General features: G+C 39.6%; 1 protein-coding gene across 1 annotated transcript; it reads right to left on the bottom strand.

The window, feature by feature from the left end:
• Positions 1–432: 432 nt before the first annotated feature.
• On the bottom strand, positions 433–18,271 carry LOC137291514 (uncharacterized). Its single transcript, XM_067822882.1, has 13 exons — positions 18,047–18,271; positions 13,286–13,367; positions 12,673–12,848; positions 11,232–11,381; positions 10,388–10,592; positions 9,559–9,674; positions 7,344–7,465; positions 6,595–6,755; positions 6,264–6,464; positions 5,146–5,946; positions 3,884–4,154; positions 2,981–3,071; positions 433–635 (listed from the first exon to the last, which is right to left on the bottom strand). Exons 1-13 carry the CDS (start codon positions 18,085–18,087, stop codon positions 590–592), a joined length of 2,463 nt encoding a protein of 820 aa, XP_067678983.1. The 5' UTR covers positions 18,088–18,271; the 3' UTR covers positions 433–589.
• Between the last annotated feature and the right edge of the window lie 1,380 nt (positions 18,272–19,651).

Below are 19,651 nucleotides of genomic sequence, written 5' to 3'. Positions count from 1 at the left end.
TAAACAGGGCTAGTCCACTCAGATGCCAAGCCACATTAGCACCCGGATACCTACGTGGTCATAGTAAACTGACTGAGAGCCAAACAATGATCGTTTAATCCCCTGAGTGCCAGACAGGAAAGAAGAAAGCACCCAATGTATCCTCAATAAATTTTGTCATGAATATTCTACCATTTTTCATCAGGTCTTCTTTTCATGTAGCTATAACAGTACCACCAACATCCTGCTATCAAGGACATATCAAAACAGGTGGGTGAGTTCAGTTTTATGCCACTTTTAGCAATATTCCATGAAATAGCATCACAGGGGAGACCAGCCATGAGCTTCACACATTGTATACATGTGGGAAATCCAACCCATGTTTTCAGTGTTACAAGCGAATGCTTTGCCCACTTGGCTACACTACCGCCCCTATCAAAACAGGAATACTACTGATAAAAATAATGTTATTCACAGAATCTACACAAAGTCAGCCAACAGAAGGTTGATACTGGTAAACTGCTGCACAGTACTGTTCCTGAGACTGGCAGTGCCTACTCAGGTCAAGCAAAATACACTTGGACGGATTACTGAAAATACATCTGTTCTTTCACCTCTGGGTAAAAGAGGATTGCTGAAGGAGGTCATCAATTTGTCTGAAACAAGAAGTAAACTTTCATTATTTAAACATTAGTTTTTGCTTTCATAAAAATATGTTGAATGCTCTATTTGTTATATGCAATATTGTCTGGGGGGTTTTCATGAGGTATGTTTATGCAGTAGAAGGTGACATCTGATGTTTAAGCTCCATAGTTGGCCAGGTTGCCCTGGTCTTGGGTTCGAATCTCAGATCCTGCACCACTGTAACACCTCTGGAACTCTTTAAACAACACAAGCTATAGTGGCATAGAAAGAAATTGGGTGAGTACATTCTCGAAGTACAACTATATTAGACAGGGCAAACACTTTACATAAAGTGCCGGCAGTCATAACCGTCCCTCCTTGTACCTGCCTTTCCGTCTGCTGATTTGTCCGCACTCTTCCCACTGTCTGCCACTTTTCCACTGCTTCATCTATCCTTCCTACAGATGGTTGACTAACAATCTACATAGCTGGTCACAGTTTGACAAGATTTACATCTCCAGTGTTAACAAGAAGACAAAGTCATCAACATCCCCCTCAATACTCTTTATGAACATGTCAGTTAACTTTCAATTGTTTTTGACGTGCATATGGCAGAGAGTCAGTTTAGTTTTATGCCACACTCAACAATAATCCAGCTATATAGCTGCGGCCTGTAAATAATAGAATCTGGAAAATCCAGGGCACATTGATCTAGACAGTTGGGTTTATGTGTCAGCCAATCCAACCTATATTGCAGAGTGGAAGAAAGGGATTGAAAGTTTTAGAAGTTCTGTTCCAGAAGAGAGCACTATAACCAATTTCAGTTGAAGTTATACTTGTTGCCATGGAAACGCAAAAAAATATCTTAGTCAGAAATGCAAAACTAAAGTACTGTCGGAAGTAGAAAAACAGGCTGTTACTCTGTATCGCTAAAATTTACTGACGTGCAAACACAATATGTCAAAATAGCTCACTTTGGTCTAACTGGGCATTCAGTGGGGTGCGTGACAGGTTATCCAAAAAAGCATGTTTCCTCGTAAAATCGGGCAAAACCTCGAAAAAATACAATTAGCTGCTGAAAACAGTAAATCAGCATATAGATGGCAATTAGGTCACTCCGCCAGGTATTATGATGGACCGTCAGTTCACCTTGCTTTTTCATGTGTGTTGAACATGTCTTATCTATTGATTAACATCTCACATATCTTTCTTTCTCATCAATATGTTGAGATATGTAACAAAATATGATATCTGAAAAGCTTCGTATTAAATGTCTCACAAGAAGACATAGTCATCAATATTGCCCGCAATGGCAAAATATTCTTCATGAATATGAGTTATGATTATGTCAAATCTTTGGTGTGTATATAGCAAAGAGGAAGGAGAGTACTGAAAGGTTTCAAAGTTCTGCTCCAGAAGGGAGCACTACCACCAAATTCTGTTGAAGTCAAAATAGTTGCTATGGAAACACAAAAAAACATTTCATCCAGACATCCCAAACTACCAAAAGGCACCAGTAGACTACCAGATCTATCTATTACCAAGTTTGGTGAAGAAATAGTGCATGGTTTTAAAGTTCTGCTCTGGAAAAGAGTACTACCACAAATGTCAATCTACTTGTTGCCATGGAAAAGGCACCAGTAGACCATCAGATCTGTCTATGTGCTAAGTTTGATGAAGAAATATTGAATGGTTTGAAAGTTATGTTTCGGAATAGAGAAATGTGCATGGACAGAGTCCATCTAAAAATCTTCTGCAAAACATGTTGCTGAAAATAACAAGTGTATACAACAGATAATTTCACATCAATCAACATATGATCACAGGTTACCATATAGTTGAAGCCAGGAGCATGAAATTTCATGAAAGATGAAGGCGTTGAGATGAGGGTGAAAGATGAAGAAGATGGGATTAGGGGAAGGAGATGGGATGAGGGTGAAAGATGAAGAAGATGAGATGAGGTGAAAGATAAGGGAGATGAGATGAGGAGAAGGAGATAGCATGAGGGTGAAAGATGAAGAGGATGAGATGAGATTTGAGTGAAAGATGAAGGAGGTGAGATGAGGGGAAGGAGATGGGATGATTGTGAAAGATGAAGGAGATGAGATGAGGGTGAAAGATGACGGAGATGGGAAGAGACTGTAAACTGGAGGAGTGCGTGAGTATGGTTCTACATGCTTTACCAATATTCCAGCTGTATCAGCACATTATTATCATGGCAGGGGACTGGTTTACTGATGAGTAAACACTTTAACCACTAGACTAAGTTTGAGTTTGCGAAAACAACTAGTTGAGTTGGTGAATGAAGGACCAGAGTTTAAGGGAGTCTATCTGAGTTTATGAATAAAGACCACCAGCGTTTATGAATTAAGGCTACCTGAGTTTGATCTCATACTCTGCTCTCTGCTGCCGAAGCATCTGCAGTAGATGGTCATCTGGGAAGTCCCCATCAGACTCATACTCTTCATCTGAAAACCATAAAAACTCATCAGTAGGAACATCCTTTTTTAAAACAGAGCACAGGAAGACCTCCCCTTTGTCAAGAATAGTTCACCTACAGCATAACAGAATGAGATTCTGAAACTCATGGATGCAAAGTTTAGTTTCTCTTTCAACCAAAGCAAAACTGAGGGAGAAGAAACTGTTATCCAAAGAGAGTTGTTATCCATAAAATTTGTCAATATAGAACATAAGAGGAGTGGATCAGCTGGACAAAGTCAGCACAATAAATAGACTGCATACCAGTCACAAAAAGTAATTTGATATTGTTTATAACTGACAGTGTAATGATAAACAAATCCATATTCTTTACAAAGCCTTCAAAATGCTTTCAAAATGTATTGTTTATATTTTTTCACAGACATGAATGTTTTAACAATAGTTTCTTAGTAGGCTCTGGACTGGGTTCTACAAATTATTCAGGGATATAACAGCCAGACGTGAAAGCAAGACTTGCAAAAGCACTGGAAAATTAATTGTCTTCGATTGTGTGCTAGCACAAAGATTGCTTTCTTGAACAAGGGCCAGCAACGTAATTTTGCAAGGACATCATTTATCATCTTGCAGCCATGGGTAGGTATTTCATTTCAAGAGAACTTAAAAAAATATTGGTGGGCACTGTACAATCATTTGATTAACGGTGACATAAATTACAAATTTAAGCAGCTCCCTTTCTTATTTTCGAGGAGATTATTTGAAACCCTTTAAGATTTTGCCCAGGTTGTATCTTCCAAATTCCCACACACTGAATAAATATATGTTGGACATCTCTCAATCTTACTTGTGTCTCCTTGACTGGCTGGAACTGGATCCTTGACCTCTGTCTGATCTTCACCTTGTGATGCTTGTTTGGTTGGAGCTTCCAAACCAGGCTGGTCAGCAATGGGAGGAACTTCTGACGTGACTGGGTCAGAGGATGTGGGTGGGGTTTGTGGCCTATGTTGGGCAGCAGACATGGACGACGTCTGTGACTGGTCAGCAGCAGATGCCCAGGAGTCTACACTGGACAGTACACAGCTGGATGAACCCACAAACAGGTGCTCTGACACAGTCTGCAAGCAGATGGTGGACACAATACACTTCAGTATTACATTATCTAGTCCTTAAATCAACTGGTACAAAAATGGATTTACCAGTTTGTTTACCCTGTGAAAATCTGGGTTAGCATTAGTCATCAGTGACCTATGCTTGTCATAAGGCAGTTGGGTGGTCAAGCCTGCTGACTTAGTTCATCCATATTGGATAGATTGATGCTCATGCTGTTGATGACTGGATGGTCTGGTCCAGGCTAGACTATTCACAGACAGCCACTATATAGCTGAAATATTGCTGAACGTATCATTAAACGACAAGTAACCAGTTTATTTAGTGCTACACTCAACAATACCCCAAGGGCCCCTTAATAATTAAGAGTGTGATGATTGCTGCAATAGGTGTGTGTGTCATGCATTAGGTCTGTCTCTGTGACTTCATTGATTGAGTCATCATACCTTGAATAGAGTTTCTTAATGATTAATTTTGCCAATTTTCCTGCTAATTTCAGCATCATGTCACGAAAGAACAATATTTTTCCACTCACTCAAGTTTATATGGTCTGCGATATCATATATTATTATGTAAGTATATTTTTATCTAGACCTGATTGGTCTAGAGGTGGTCATGTGACAGTCGACAGAAAAGCATATTGACTCCAACCCAGATCCAACCAAAACTCATACTGACTTGAGTTGCTATGCCAGCTATGACGTCACTGTATTGTTTACATGTGACAGTAATGTTGACAGAACGTTATTGGTTTGTAGTGTAAATAAAATTGCTTTAGTTGACAAAATAGACATGTTTGGCTTCTTAGAAACTTATCTTTTTGGAAATTACATAATAAAAAAATAATAGACAAGTGAATTTGGTCAATAACTTTTTTTATATACAAGTGTACAGCAATATTGACCTCGGACTCAAGTAAACAGACTAAGACTGAGATGAAGAACATCGTCTCACATAAGAAGGATGCAACATTCTCAGGTTTATTGAAGCAAGCCTTACCTGACCAATAGCTGAGGACACTGACTGTGGTTTTCTAGCAGGGCTGCTAGCGTGAGATGGTCGAGGAAGACCACCTCTAACTCTGCCAGACTCCACTCTCTTCTCCTCAGCCTTCCCTTTGGAATCTGTAGAATCATGAACATTCCCAGATGACCCGTCTTTTGTTCTTCTCTCGTCTTGTCTCTCATCCCTCTTTTCCAAGTCACTGCGCTTATGTTGCCTTTGCTGCAAAGGTCTTCTTCCTTCACCACTGTAATTACCTCCCTTTTCATTATTACTCGACCTAAGTTGTCTCCCTTTATTCTGTATCCGTGAACTTGGCCTGTCACTGTCAGATAAGTCTAACACGTCCAAAACCTCAAGCTTAACGTGTCCTTCATCACCAGATCCTGTCTCATCATCTTCATCCTGCTCTTCATCACCTTTAGGTTTTGTCCTGACTGAATCATGTTTGTGTCCAGATCGTTTTTCTTCACTATGAGGCTTCTCAGCTTGTAGGAACTGTTTATACTGAACACTGGTTTGATCCGATGACATATCTTCGGACTCAGCAACCTCACTGGAATGTTTGTAAAGTTCAAGGTATTTTCTGGAATATTTATGTGCATGAGGGCAAGGCAGCAGATCACACATTAAATGAAGATGAGGATCTGTTTTTCCCTCGGAATGTTTGTGATGATGTAAGGTTGGGCTTGCAATCTCAGGCTTGCTGGAAGACAGTTTTCGTGGAGGTGTGTGTATGGGTGTGGTTTCAGGCTGGAGTGCCTCTAAAGATTTTCTGGTCTGGACTTGTGCATCCACCTGTTGAGAAGAACCAGTCTTCTTTTTGAACAAAGGAAAACATTTATAGTGCATATAGTGTGAGGTGTGGTGAAAGTGTTCTTAGTGCTGGTCCACTTCAAAACCATGCCAATATTTGCCACAGTTAACATGAGTAAGCTTACTGACAATTAACCAAAATGTTGAATGATAGATATCGAACAGACATGAAAACAGGAAAGCAAAAAAAATGATTCGTGATCACAAGAATCAAGAATTTATGAATTTAAGAAGGTGTCTTTTTACTTGAATTTAGAAGTTCATCGACGCAAAATGGAATATGTCCAAGAGAAGTTCACCTTGTCTGTTGAAGGTGCAGAAGTGAAGTGGACAGACGTGGAAGCATGACTGTGGCTGGTCACTCTAGGGGTGATCTCTTGGGGGACAGTCTCTATCGGGGCGGCCTTCATGTGAGTGCCTGTAGGTATGGCTGTTGTTGGACCTGGATCAACAGCAGTTGTCAGACGTCGGCGGAAGGCATCAAGCTTACTGTCGATGTCCTGAAACCATCCCAGATGTCATGTAAAATCATGAATAAACTCTTAATAGTTTAGCCCTCTCTCAGCATATTCTACTTGTTCCATACATAAGTATTTGCAAGTTTACAGCCAATGTGAAATATATGCTGACCTTATTTGACCCTGTGACCTTAACGTTTAACCCAGGATGGCTTTGCTGGGCTGTCTCCATTTTCCGTCTCAGTCTCCACTGGTAGAGAATATCTTCTTCTGGTCTTGAAGGTCGCTGTAGCTTGATGGGAGCAGAATGGACATTGGGTTGACTAACTGGGTCTGAAAACATGGAATTATATTTAACTGAATAAATAATGCTGACGTGAAACGAATGAGTTTTTGTATGTTTGTTATTTAATGTTGCAGTCGGCAATATTCCAGGTTATATGGCAGCAGTCAGTAAATAATTGGACCTGACCAGACTTGTGATCTACACAATTGGGAACCAATGACATGTGTCAGCCAAGTCAGAGAGCCTGACTACCCGATCCCGTTAGTGGACTTCAGAAGTTCCAAAAGTCACAGCAAGGTCACACTCAGAGAGTTCTTATACATGCTTGATCCAAAATATTTGTTGGCAGAAATCTCATGAATTTAAGTGGGGTATTTATCTGATCTGTCTAGAAACAGAAGTGAACACATGGCACATCGATTGCACTAAGAACATTGTGACTACTGGCATGCTCATTAAACATCATATTTTAGGCCCATGGACTCCCAAATACACAAAAAGAAGGGACAGAAGCTCAAGAGAAGGAATCTGGAAAGACATTTTAAAACTACAGAATAATTGAACAATACTAAATGAATGCCATGTGCACTTATTAAGATCGCCACAGGAGATGTAGAGGAGACAGTCTGCCTCACCATGTAATCGTGTGAACATTGGTTGGTATGGTGCCTCCTCAAAGCTGCTGCCGGCAGTGCCACTTGTTGTTCCAAGACCATCTGTGCTGACTGCCGGCTCTGAGGAATGGAGGCTACTCCCACTGCAACACAGCATAGGTCATCACAACACAGATCATCTTACCACAGAACACAGGACACAACTCAGAACACAGGTCATCTTACCACAGGAAACAGGCCATCATAACAGAAAGCAGGCCATCATACCACAGGGCACAGGTCATCATAACAAAACACAGGTCATCATACCATTGGAAACAGGCCATCATAACACAGAAAACAGGTCATCTTACCACGGGACACAGGTCATCATGACACAAAACACAGGTCATTATAACAAAGAACACAGGTCACAAGGACACAGAACACAGGTCATCAAAACAAAACACAGGTCATCAGGACACAGAACACAGATCATTGTCTATCCAGGCATTTTAAATGCAAGATCGCTACCCGTCAGGGTTGTATCTTGAGTCTTCTGCTTTTTGTAATAATTCACAAATCATTTGTCTCAAATGCTTGATAGCAATGGTGGTAATGTTATCTTTATTTCAAATGAATACCCCAGTGTTGCAGCCCTTCTGTTCGCAGATGATGTGTCATGTATTTCTGACACAGAGGTACAGTTACTGAGGAAGATAAATGTGCTTGAGCAGCTTTGTAATGATGAGGCTGAGTGTTGTTTTTCTGCTCTAGCACAAAAAGCTTGCATGTCATTGTATAACTATCAAAATAAATCTAGACCAATCTCGTGTACAGACATATTTAAAATTTTTGATGCAGCTGTTTGTCCTATCATTTCTCATGGGGCAGAGATCTGGGGTACGTCATACTGTAGATAGATAGAAAGTCTACAAATATACTTCTGTAAAGGTTTTTGAAAGTTAGTAAACATACCAGCAAAGTTATGGCTCTGGGCAAATATTGCAGAGTCCGATGGCAATATCAGTAGATGTCCAGATGTTAAATATTGATGAAGATTGCTCCAGGTAGATACTCAAAAGTTGCTGTATCATTGTTATGAAATACTTATGTTATTGGATAAGGCTGGGAGAAATACATGGGTCACATCTATTAAACACATTTTGCATCAGTTTGGTTTCAGTATTGTATGGTTATCCCAAGGTGTAGGCAATGTAAATGTTTTATGCTCACTTTCAAACAAAGGTTGTTTGACACTTTTTGTCAAGATTGGCATTCCTCAGTATGTAATTCTTCAAATCACAATGTTATGTAATGTACATGGCAAATTTAAGTCATTGCTGAATGTAGACATTAATATACAACTTTACGACCTAAATGTACAACTTCAGGAAATGAATGTGCACCTTCAGGATCTCTACGTACACCTTCAGTGCCTTCAAGACCTTAAAATACACTTTCAGGACCTTAAAGTACACCTCTAGGACCTCAGTGTACACATTCAGGGCCTCAGTGGACACATTCAGGACCTCAAAGTGCACCTTCAATACCTAAATGTACACCTTTGGGACCTCAATGTACACTTTCAGGGCCTCAATGTACAACTCCAGGGCCTCCACATACACCTTCAGGAAAAGAATGTGCACCTTCAGGATCTCCATGTACACCTTCAGGACCTTAATTTACACCTTCAAGACCTTAAAGTACACATTCAGGACCTCAAAGTACACATTCAGGACCTCAAAGTACACATTCAGGACCTCAATGTACACCTTCAGGACCTAAATGTACACCTTCAGGACCTCAATGTACACCTTCAAGGCCTGTAGGACCTCAATGTACACCTCAAGCACCTTAAATTACCCCTTTAGGCCCTCAATGTACACCTTCTGTACCTCAATATACACCTTCAGGACCTCAGTGTACAAATTTAGGGCTTTTATGTACACCTTTAAATTTAGGACCTCAATATACATCTTCAGGACATCAATGTACACCTTCAGGACCTCCATGTACACCTTTCGGACCATAACATATAGTTTAAGTACCATACCATACACCTTCAGGGCCTCAACGTACACCATCACCACCTAGACCTAATCTCACCTGAACTCCCCACTGCAATCTTGAAGACAAGTCAATACTTGCACTAAAATATTCAACGGCATAATGCTACACCAAGACATCATGATATTGTGAACAAGATATTGACAAACTTTACACATTCTTCAGATGGGTCAGTTAATGTACTGACCTCTCTTCAAGGAGCCTGGCTGCACGTTCCTGAAGCTTCTGTGTGACGTCATCCAATGCTGGCTCAGACAACCCTTGCAACGTCATCACACTCCCAGTCATATCTCCACGTCTTGGCTAAAATGATATGTTTATTCTTTAGAGCTTGCACAGTTCAAATCATATTCATCTCACAGCAAGTAAACATCTTTGCAAAAACATTATTCCAAAAATCCTCTCACGTATAAGTGTAGCAGAAAATGGACACGGGTTTGTAGTTAACGGTACTTTCCCATTTCATGGACGTTCACATTTCTACAGTCTGCATAATTTCAACTCATAACAGAAAGAGGTATCAAAAAAATATTTCTGATATTTGTTTGGTTCTTTTTTGTTAGTTCTTAAACAATGCGTTCAGCAATGATCCAGCCTTAAGGTGATGGTCTGGAAATAAGTCAGCCAGCCTGACCACCTGTTCCCATAAGATGACTCTTATGACAAGCATGGGTTGCTTAGAACAATTCTAACCAGGGTGTTCACAGTTACACTCCAAAAATGAATATCACACGCTTCATTAAAATAATTAACAATTTATGTTTACTTTCTGTGTAAGCAAATTAACATGAATTACATAACTGTTTTCTTTTATTAAGAACAGATAAGCACTGGTTTGGAGGGAGCTAACTCCCTCTAGCACAGCCCAGTTACCACCAACTGACTCAACCGTGTGCTGTTATTTATTTATTTTTTTTATTCACAAAACATAACAAGATGAAGAGATTGTGGAATGGAGGACCATGTAATCTGAAGCCACTGAGTGTGGGAGGGACTGATTACCACATACTCCTTACATTAGTTTTGTCAGTGTTGGACTTTCCTTTCTCTCCCTGATCCGTAAACTTCCTGCTCCTTGGGTGAAGGTCGTCCTTGGGGGTGGAGGTGTCGCTGGGTGTGGGTGGGCTGTGAGCCAGCCACCAGAAGTCTGGTCTGCTGGAGTCTTTCTGCGACCGCTCTGCCCGGCTCATTGGAACTCCATATCGGAACCGATCAATGTAACTGAACAAAACATGAATTATTTATATATAGTCTGTCAGTTAGTGTGAACAAAGGAAAGTGTTTGTTTTCCTTACAGAGAGCTAATAAATCTATTTAAATGAATATAATTCTTGTACCTTATTTAACAACAAGAACGAATATTACATCAGCAGCCAGAAGGATCTGTATGTGCTTCCCTATTGTACACTGACAAGCGGTTACTTTAATTACTAGAGTACCCTAACGCCAAGGCAGAAATAAGAGAGCGGAAGTTTGGAAAAAAACAAACAAAACAGCAAGGGTTTTATCCTGATAAAACATTGGTACACAACAATAGTGACTGAGGGTGGTAATATTTAAACCAAAACGGCAACATTAATATTGGTTTACCCCCTTTTAGCAACATTACAGCTATATCACGGAAGGACCCCTTTTAGCAATATTCCAGCAATATCATGAGAAGAGCCCCTTTTAGCAATATTCCAGCAATATCACAGAAGGGCCCCTTTTAGCAATATTCCAGCAATATCACACAGGGGACTACAAGAAATGTGCTTTGTATATTGTACCCACTTGGAGAATAAAAACAAGGTCTTCAGACTTACGAGTGAACACTTTAACTTCGCTACCCTACATATCAACATAATGATTCCTCCTCACCTCTGTAGTACAGATCCTCTCTCTGTAGTTGTCTCCCTTGTCTGGTTCCTGGCCTCAGCAGACTTTCCAGACTGTCCGTCTGATCTGTCTAGCGCTGACTTGAGCTGTGAGAGAGAGTCCAGCATGGTGCGATGTACCCCAGACTCAGGACTACCAGAAACACGATAAAAGAGTGAAAGAAATTACAAATAAGTTGACAATAACTGTCAAAATTTAAATTTGTCATTTAAGGAAATTATGATTCACTTGATTGCAAATCAACTCAAGCTAAGCTAATCAACACTGTACAACCCTGTAAACTGACACAGGGACATTTCAGGGCCCTGTTCCACAAAGCCATGTTACCATTACAACTGTTACAAGCCTTTATGTTAAATATTGGAGTTACAATCCCCCTAGCACAGCAATCACTTTGTGGAACCCCGACATGTACCTTCCATAGAAAAATTGAGGAACACTTTCTATGGACAGACAAGTTCTTTACAGCAATAGATGTGATATTTTCACTATAGATCAAGCAAAGTGTTTGGACAGGAGAGCTGTTTAACCAAACGCAGCAGGGAAACTGCGCCAAAATGTACCCAAAGACAGACTCTATGGACATAAAAACCAGAATGGATGGCACACTTCAATTCGTGCTTGTTTGGAGTTAAGTTGTGTGTTGTAAATCAGTGTAGCAACAGGTCATAATGTTTCATTTCCACTGCGGGAATTTAGAATAGAAATGTTGCATACAGGCAGCCGAGTTGTTCACTTATTACAGTGAACATAAAACACAAAGGTGTATAAAAATATTAAGAGAGTAAACTGTGTTGTTTAACAGCTTTAATAAAATGTGAGTTTGTCTTGGGTAGAATTGTGCTTTGATATTTGGAGTATGTTCACTCCAGTGTTCTTGTTCATCATGCCAGCTTCTAGATGCCACTTAAAGAAGTTCTTGGAAAGTTGGTTGGTTGTTTTTAACACTGCCCTCACCAACATTCCAGGTATATGGCAGCAGTTAATGGATAACAGTGTCTACACCAGACAATCTGCCTTCAGTGACCCATGCTTGCCATAAAAGGCGATTGTGCTTGTCATATGAGGCGACTAACGAGATCGGGTGGTCAGGCTCGCTGACTTGGTCGACACATGTCATTGGTTCCCAATTGTGAAGATCGATGCTCAAGCTGTTGATCACTCGACTGTCTGGTCCAGACTGGAATATTGCCGAATGTAGAGTAGAACTAAACTCACTCACTCACCAGACAATCCACTGATCAACAGCATTAGCATCAATCTATACAATTGGGATACAATGATGTGTCAATCAAGTCAGCAACAACCAAATGACTTAACTGCCTTTTACAAACATGGGTTGCTGAAGACCAGTTCTAACCGAATCTTCAAAGATGTGGTGTTGTGGTGCCATTACAGTGTTGCCCTGCTTCCTGATTACTACCTGCTACTGAATGGACGGTCACTGCTCGGCCAGGATTCATCAAACTGGGATGAGTGGTCACTCCGCTCAGGAGGAGTCTTGACAGATGAGAAGATATTGGTGCCTTTGAGGAACATCTCCTCTGATGGGCTGCATCGTCTAGCCTTGCTGTCATCATGTGCAGGGCTCAGGGTAATCTGTATAATTCCATGATTACTGTTAAGTTTGGATCATAAATCTGATACATTAATTAATATGACCATTTTAATATAAGCGCAAAACTTAACTCACTAATTGTTCAAACTTGGTATTTTTTAAAACTTCTTATTTTCCTAATTTCAGAGGTTTAACTTTGTACTTAAAAAGCTACAGCAAACATAATATGTCACCAATAAGCCTTAAACCCTCTTACTGGCCTTCTTATTAAGTGGACTACAAGTGACCTCCCCAAAACATTAGTGTCACCTATAACTATAATCATAATAACAAATAACTGATTGAAACTCGGGAACATCTAGTAACATTTTTCGCAGACTCAAGGGTGAAAACTGGCCTCTGAGGAGGCCAGATAAATCATTGTGAAAATAATTTAATTTGTTGTGAGATGATTGCAAGCATGTAACTTTGTTCAAACCTCTTTCTGTTGCTTTCCCAATTTTTTCTGTTTGCTTGGGTGGTAAAATGCTTTTGGTGGAGGGTCCCGACCAAATGGATCACTGTAAAAGCAAATGACAAATGTGTTAAAATAACAGTTTAAGACTGACCAACTTGCAACATCGCTAAAGATAAGAAAATGAAAAAGAAAATAATTTATATGTATTTCTGTTACTATGGGTAATTTAGTAATAACATTTTGTTTCTTTTTGACATATGCAATACTTTACACATCCATGGATTTACAGGACGTGAATTCCTGTGTCATGTATGCATACAAATTGACAACGGATGGAATGAAATTGATAAGCGTATCCACAGAGGCGCAGAAAAAGTCCAAATATTTTTGGTACCCACATACTACTCCTCCCAGTACACTACCCCACCCGGATACCCGATAACTTCATTCCTGACATCAAATTTGTAAGAAAAGTGAATACATGTGTATTCTTGAGCTCTAGGATTATTACTTCAAGTTTTTTCAAGATCTTAATCATGTATTTTGTTGAAAACAGGTGACTATAGCAAATGTCTAAAACATCAAAGACAATATTACCCATCCGTCCCAGGTTACCCATCCCAAACCTACCATGCCCACACCCACCCACACACAGAAAACAGCCTTGTGCTAAGCATGCCAGTCAAAGCAAACTTCATCTCAGTGTATTTCATTACACTCCACCACTGAGTCTAACAAAGTCTTGTAGAAGGTCGTGTCAGGTAACCTTTGAGTGACCAATGACCATCCAATCAAACGCAAGACGGTTAAACAGATTTAACCAATCAGACAATGGCTCCTATTTTGGGATCGGAGGGACTTTCAAAATATTCACGTCACTGACACAGATCTCTTCACAAACAAAAATCTGCATATAACACAATTATTTGACCTGCAGTATATACCCTTTGGGGTTTCTGTTGACATGGTTACCATTAGCTAATATTTCTGCAAGATGACATCTTTGATTATTGCCAAAAACACCATTTTCAGCGACTGTTTACTCATCGTTGTCATGGCTGTACGTACGCCGTGTGTATCACCCGGAAGCGAGCGTACGCTAAATAGCATTCGGAATCGTTCGGGTACGAAACCTTTTCGAGATAAAAAGTTCAAAAGGTATGTCCACTTTCACAATTTGGTAAGCTGTGTTCTGATTGACCTCCCATAAGGTTTTGTTAGACTCAGTAGTGGAGTGTAACGAAAAGTACTGAGGATAAGTTTACTCTGCATGTTCGCATTATATGGAATCCAAATGGCCCTTGATGATCTGGGTTTTCAGTAACACATGCTTCTCAAACATTGTATCTCAATTGCATAGATCGAAGTACATGCTGGTGATCACTGGACTGTCTGGTCCAGACTCGATTACAGGTATTTACAGACCACCACCCTATAGGTAGGAATATTGCTGAGTGAGGCGTAAAACTAAACGCATGCACTCACTCATTTGCCAAATTGAAAAACTTTACACACGTTGAGCTTTGCCCATATTTGAGAGTGTTCTGAGCCTATTGAATGAAAATGTTTGTCTTACTGAATGTGGAAGTGCGTCACTTTGTAACAATTTGGGACTGGGTGTGAAATATGATATAATGACAATTGAATTTATTGAACACTAAGGATGATATCCATCCTACATGTGAGTGTGATTAGAATTTACTTCCAAGAGCAAATATTGTCTGTTGGTGTTGGTGTCTCCACAGTTCGGCCCCTATCACAGAAGTAGAAGGGAGTACCTTAAATGATTTCTGCTTGTAACCTGTTTTTGTTTTTGTTGTTTATCATTCTAAGGTTAAGAACTGATTTTTTTTCTATAGAAAGTCAACCCTAACCCTAAAATAATGCTAACTCTAAACTCTAAACCTAAACACAAACCCCAGACATGATCATAGTAAGCAGAATACATTTCAAGCAGGGATTACACAGGCAACCCCTAAGTAAATGAAGGAATTAAAGCAAATTTGAAGGAATTGAATCTCAAATGTAAACAAACGCAGCCCACTCGCGAAACAGTTGCAGCGATATCTGTATGTTTTGATGTGTGAGTTTCAAGACACGACCGACAAATCACGGAACAGAGCCGAGAAATCTCCGAAGATGGCCGAGCGTGTTTCAAGTATTACCAACATAGTTTCCGACAGGGTGTTGTGTTTATGTTATTACCGCTAAACTACCGATATCGCTGCAATTGTTTCGCGAGTGCACTGCATTTGTTTACATTTGAGATTCAATTCCTTCAAATTTGGCTTAATTCTTTCCATTACTTAGGGGGGCCTGTTACAGCAGGACGCTTAAAGGGGCACTGATGCGGAGCGAATAATGTTTCTCGCCAAGGGTGTAATTACGAAACCAAACCGCAAATTGGTCAGCGCAAGCTCCTTCGACCGTGACGGACAAAGGAACTGGGCTCCTGTCCATATTAGCAGAATTTCTTCACCTAAACAGTCAGGAGGCCGGATGCCCATCATATGCCATTTGTTTAAAAATATCCATGGTATTCCTTGTCTGATCGTAACCGAATATCCCAGCAGTGTAGTTCTTTTCGGATGCTTGGATGGTATAGTTACTGATCCAATTTGATCCTATTTCTGTGTTTTTAACCTCGATATTTAATCATGTTACATGAAAATATGATGTCTACAGGCACGTAGCAAGCCATTTGTTTCAGTACGGAAGATTGCAAAGCTTTATATATAGGTAGTTTTGAGTGTTGGTTCAGCTGTGATAGCAAATAGCATACGTAAGTTTTGGTAGCTATGGTAGCTACAATGGTTTATTATTTATGATAATAAAAACACACAGTTGATTTATTTGAATTCGTAAACGAAAAACGATGACCTTGGCTTTGGTAGAGAAATCTGAAAATTTTCTTACGTAAAAAAACCCTTATTTCACCTATTTACCCAAGTACACAGCAAAGGCCTGTGTGTATTCCTTATGTAACGAAATTCCGTTGGTATCCTCAAAACAGTTTCGTCCCATAAGTATTTTCAGGCTGCGTGCGACACAGATATTACATCTTCCTTGCTGTAACTCGCGTTTGATGGTGTAAACCTACACGTGTTATTTGTCATCATTCTCTGGACGGTCAATTAGTGAATTTATAACAGGTATAATTAGTAGTAACACCACTTCGGTTACACAACAAAGGTTCAAATTGGGCATTTCTCCTGTCTGGAGTAAATACTCAGCATTATAAATTAAGGTCTGTAATGGCAAATGTATTTGCATCTTATGTAATATGTGCATGTAAGTGATGCAAGAGGGTTTATCAGCTGAGTTACAAAAACAAACATCGATCAAAGGATTAACCGATAACACACTGATTGATTAATTACTTGTATCTTCTAGCGGATTTGTCAAAAGGCAGTGTGTGTAGATGACTACACCCTGTCGTAAAGAGTGAGTGCAAAAACAACATCCTCCCTTCAAAGAATTAACCACCCTTGCGTTGATTGATTGATTGCTCATTATTGGTTAACTAAATTACTTAGAATAGTGGACATCATACAATTAGTTGCCAGGTGTGCTATCTTGGGAGACCAATGAGAGGTTTATCTGGTTTTCACCATCGAAAGATGTTAAACGATGTGTTACTTTTTCGCAAACTAGACAGTTGTAAGACACGCGACACAGAGCATGATTATTTACCAGCTGCAGATGAATGGAATACGATTTCTTTTATGTGGATATTGATGGATACATTCCTGAACAAGGTAGTAGCCTGACATTGTTGCTATAAAATTAGTCTGTTTTACATTAATTATTTGCATTTTGTTTTAATTTATTTGTTGTAGCATTCAGCAGAATCTGTATGACAGAAAACACACACTAGATCGCGTATGTGTGTGAAATAGGATCCACATTGGCAATCTATACAATGTATAAATGTTGCTTTTGTGTTAGAAATTTACTATGAGTATAAGCAGATCGTATGTTCTTTTATTAATTTTCAGAATCATACAAATATGATATAATAATATCATATATACAATAAACTAATTAGGTTTATCAGACAAAATATAGAGACGTACATTGGCTTCATTATTTTTCCGTCCTAATAGTTTTTTACCATTTCTACCACTGGCAGATGATTAATCTTCAAAGTGTTTCATTTGTTTTCATAATACATTTGTAATGAAGTAAAAATGACCTCACATAAGTTGATCTGTCTATAACTAAACTATCAATTGCGCTTATGGAATGCGCAGCAGAGGTCACGAACCAGTCATGAATTCTGGGATATCATCCGGGTACTCACGGGAGAAAAACAATAACAAAAGTTTACACCAGTCCATGGAAATTGCTCCGCATCAGTGCCCCTTTAACGTGTACGCATGACATTGGTTCCTGTGTATGCAAGTGTGCTGTTCAACTTTACGCCAAATTAAACACTTTTACCATGTTTACTACTCTGAACACCTGAGAATATATTGTGAACAGAAAAGTGGTTGACATCCACACTGATCTGTAGCACGCGGCTGCCAGGGACTCCAAACAAATAAATAGAACGAGAATGTTGTTTGCAATCGTATTTTTGTCATTTACAAAGACGGTGATAGTGTGCACTATTTGGTATTGTGCTTTTAGTACTACTCTTCATTCCATTCAGGTAGCAAGAAGCATTGATCTTGAGACCGATACGAGAACTAAAGCTTATAATCTGTCATGACACTTTACTGTCTTTGGACTGATTAAGCGTGCACAGACCTGTCATTCGCACGAAGGAAATATTCTCACCCGAATTTCGTTGATCTGCGCGTTAGTCTTTCCATTCCCATCGCCCCTATTTGATCAGAAAATACATTCCTTCCTCCATGTCAAATGACGCCATGTTGCTGTTGGCTGTTGTGTCCGCATAACCAAATTACAGAAAATGCACATTCACTGATCGCAATTTGTTTTCAAGTCCACCGCCATTGATGTTCCACAACTTCCGGTTTACCCGAAGAGAGCTTACTTTCCGCAAAACATACTATTTTCATGTTAGCTGACAGATGATTGTATTCTCATTCCTGACAGCAGGCCAAATTTGTGTTTAGCCTCACCTGAAGGTAGTTGAACGATGGTCTCTGGTTGAACAGATTGTTAAGGTTCCGTTTTATGAAATGGTGACTGAAGATTCGGGTTAGAATGGGTCTTCAGTAACCAATGATTGTCGTAAGGGACGAAGTCACTGACTTCGCTGAAACAGGTCATTGTATCCCGATTGCATAGACTGATGGTCATGATGTTGATCATCGGGTTGCTTGGTTCAGACTATATTGTTCACAGACTGCCGCCATCTGGCTGAAATTATTTCTGAGTACAAACAACAACAAATCAAGGTAAATTTAAACGTTCATATGCTCAAACTGATCGATAAAAGTAAACTTCGACAAGTATAGTTTTAGATTCAATTATGTTTTGGCGATTGGGTGCCTGACTTTAAAAGGCTCAGGTTCGAATCCCAGATGAGACTCCCCCCAACACAAGTACTAGAATTTGTACTTTACTAAGATACTGTAATCCCAAACATAATGTGTGTTACTACATTTGACCACTTTCTAAAGGGCATTGCGTAATGATAGCTTTCGACATTTCAGGTCATGTCAATTTACACATATCAGAGTGGTACACGAAGTCCGCAGTCTAGACTACCAGTTGTCCGACTTTCACTTTTGTGGAAGTGTTCTGGCGATCAGGTGCCTGACTCAGGGTGCGGGCTCGAATCCCTCCCGGACGGGACTTGGTCCCAAAATAGAATACGTCCTTGTATGTACTTTATTAAGAAAGTGTAATTCCAATTATGGAATGTGATAAATGTTTTTAGATTGCTCAAAATATGGCGTGTTTTGTAATTTCGTTGACATGTCAACACAGTTGCCCAAATCACCTTAATCTGACACAAAGGGTCGTTCTGACTCCAGCTGTAAGGGGAAAGGGGCGTTATTAGAAAATTAATGCGCAAAGAAGTACTCTTTGGAGTAATTGTACTTGTACTTTTACAATTTTAAAATAAACTTTCCTCCTCAACGATATCGATATATGGAATCATGGAAATAGGCCTTTGTTGAATGTAATCTCGACTTGCTTCGGCTTCTGGAAAGAAAAAACCCATAAAATCCAAAGTATCAATATGAACTAGTTTGACCTAGTTTGCTTTGGCCTCTAGTAAGATTATATTGATCTTTTTTGTGGAATGCTGGTGCTATCTATTATAATCTGAATCAAAAAATGACATAGCTTAAGAAATATTTCAACAATGTTATTGCTATCAGAGAGACTTCATATACATATTGGATTATCCCTGGTGCTATACACAAAACAATATTTCGATTTGACGAGGCTATGGACGAGTGTTTG

Source organism: Haliotis asinina, chromosome 1, assembly GCF_037392515.1.
Source record: "Haliotis asinina isolate JCU_RB_2024 chromosome 1, JCU_Hal_asi_v2, whole genome shotgun sequence".
In the NCBI taxonomy this organism is placed as follows: Eukaryota; Metazoa; Mollusca; class Gastropoda; order Lepetellida; family Haliotidae; genus Haliotis; species Haliotis asinina.
Note: the sequence above shows the minus strand (reverse complement) of the source record. Positions and strands in the feature narration are given on the sequence as shown.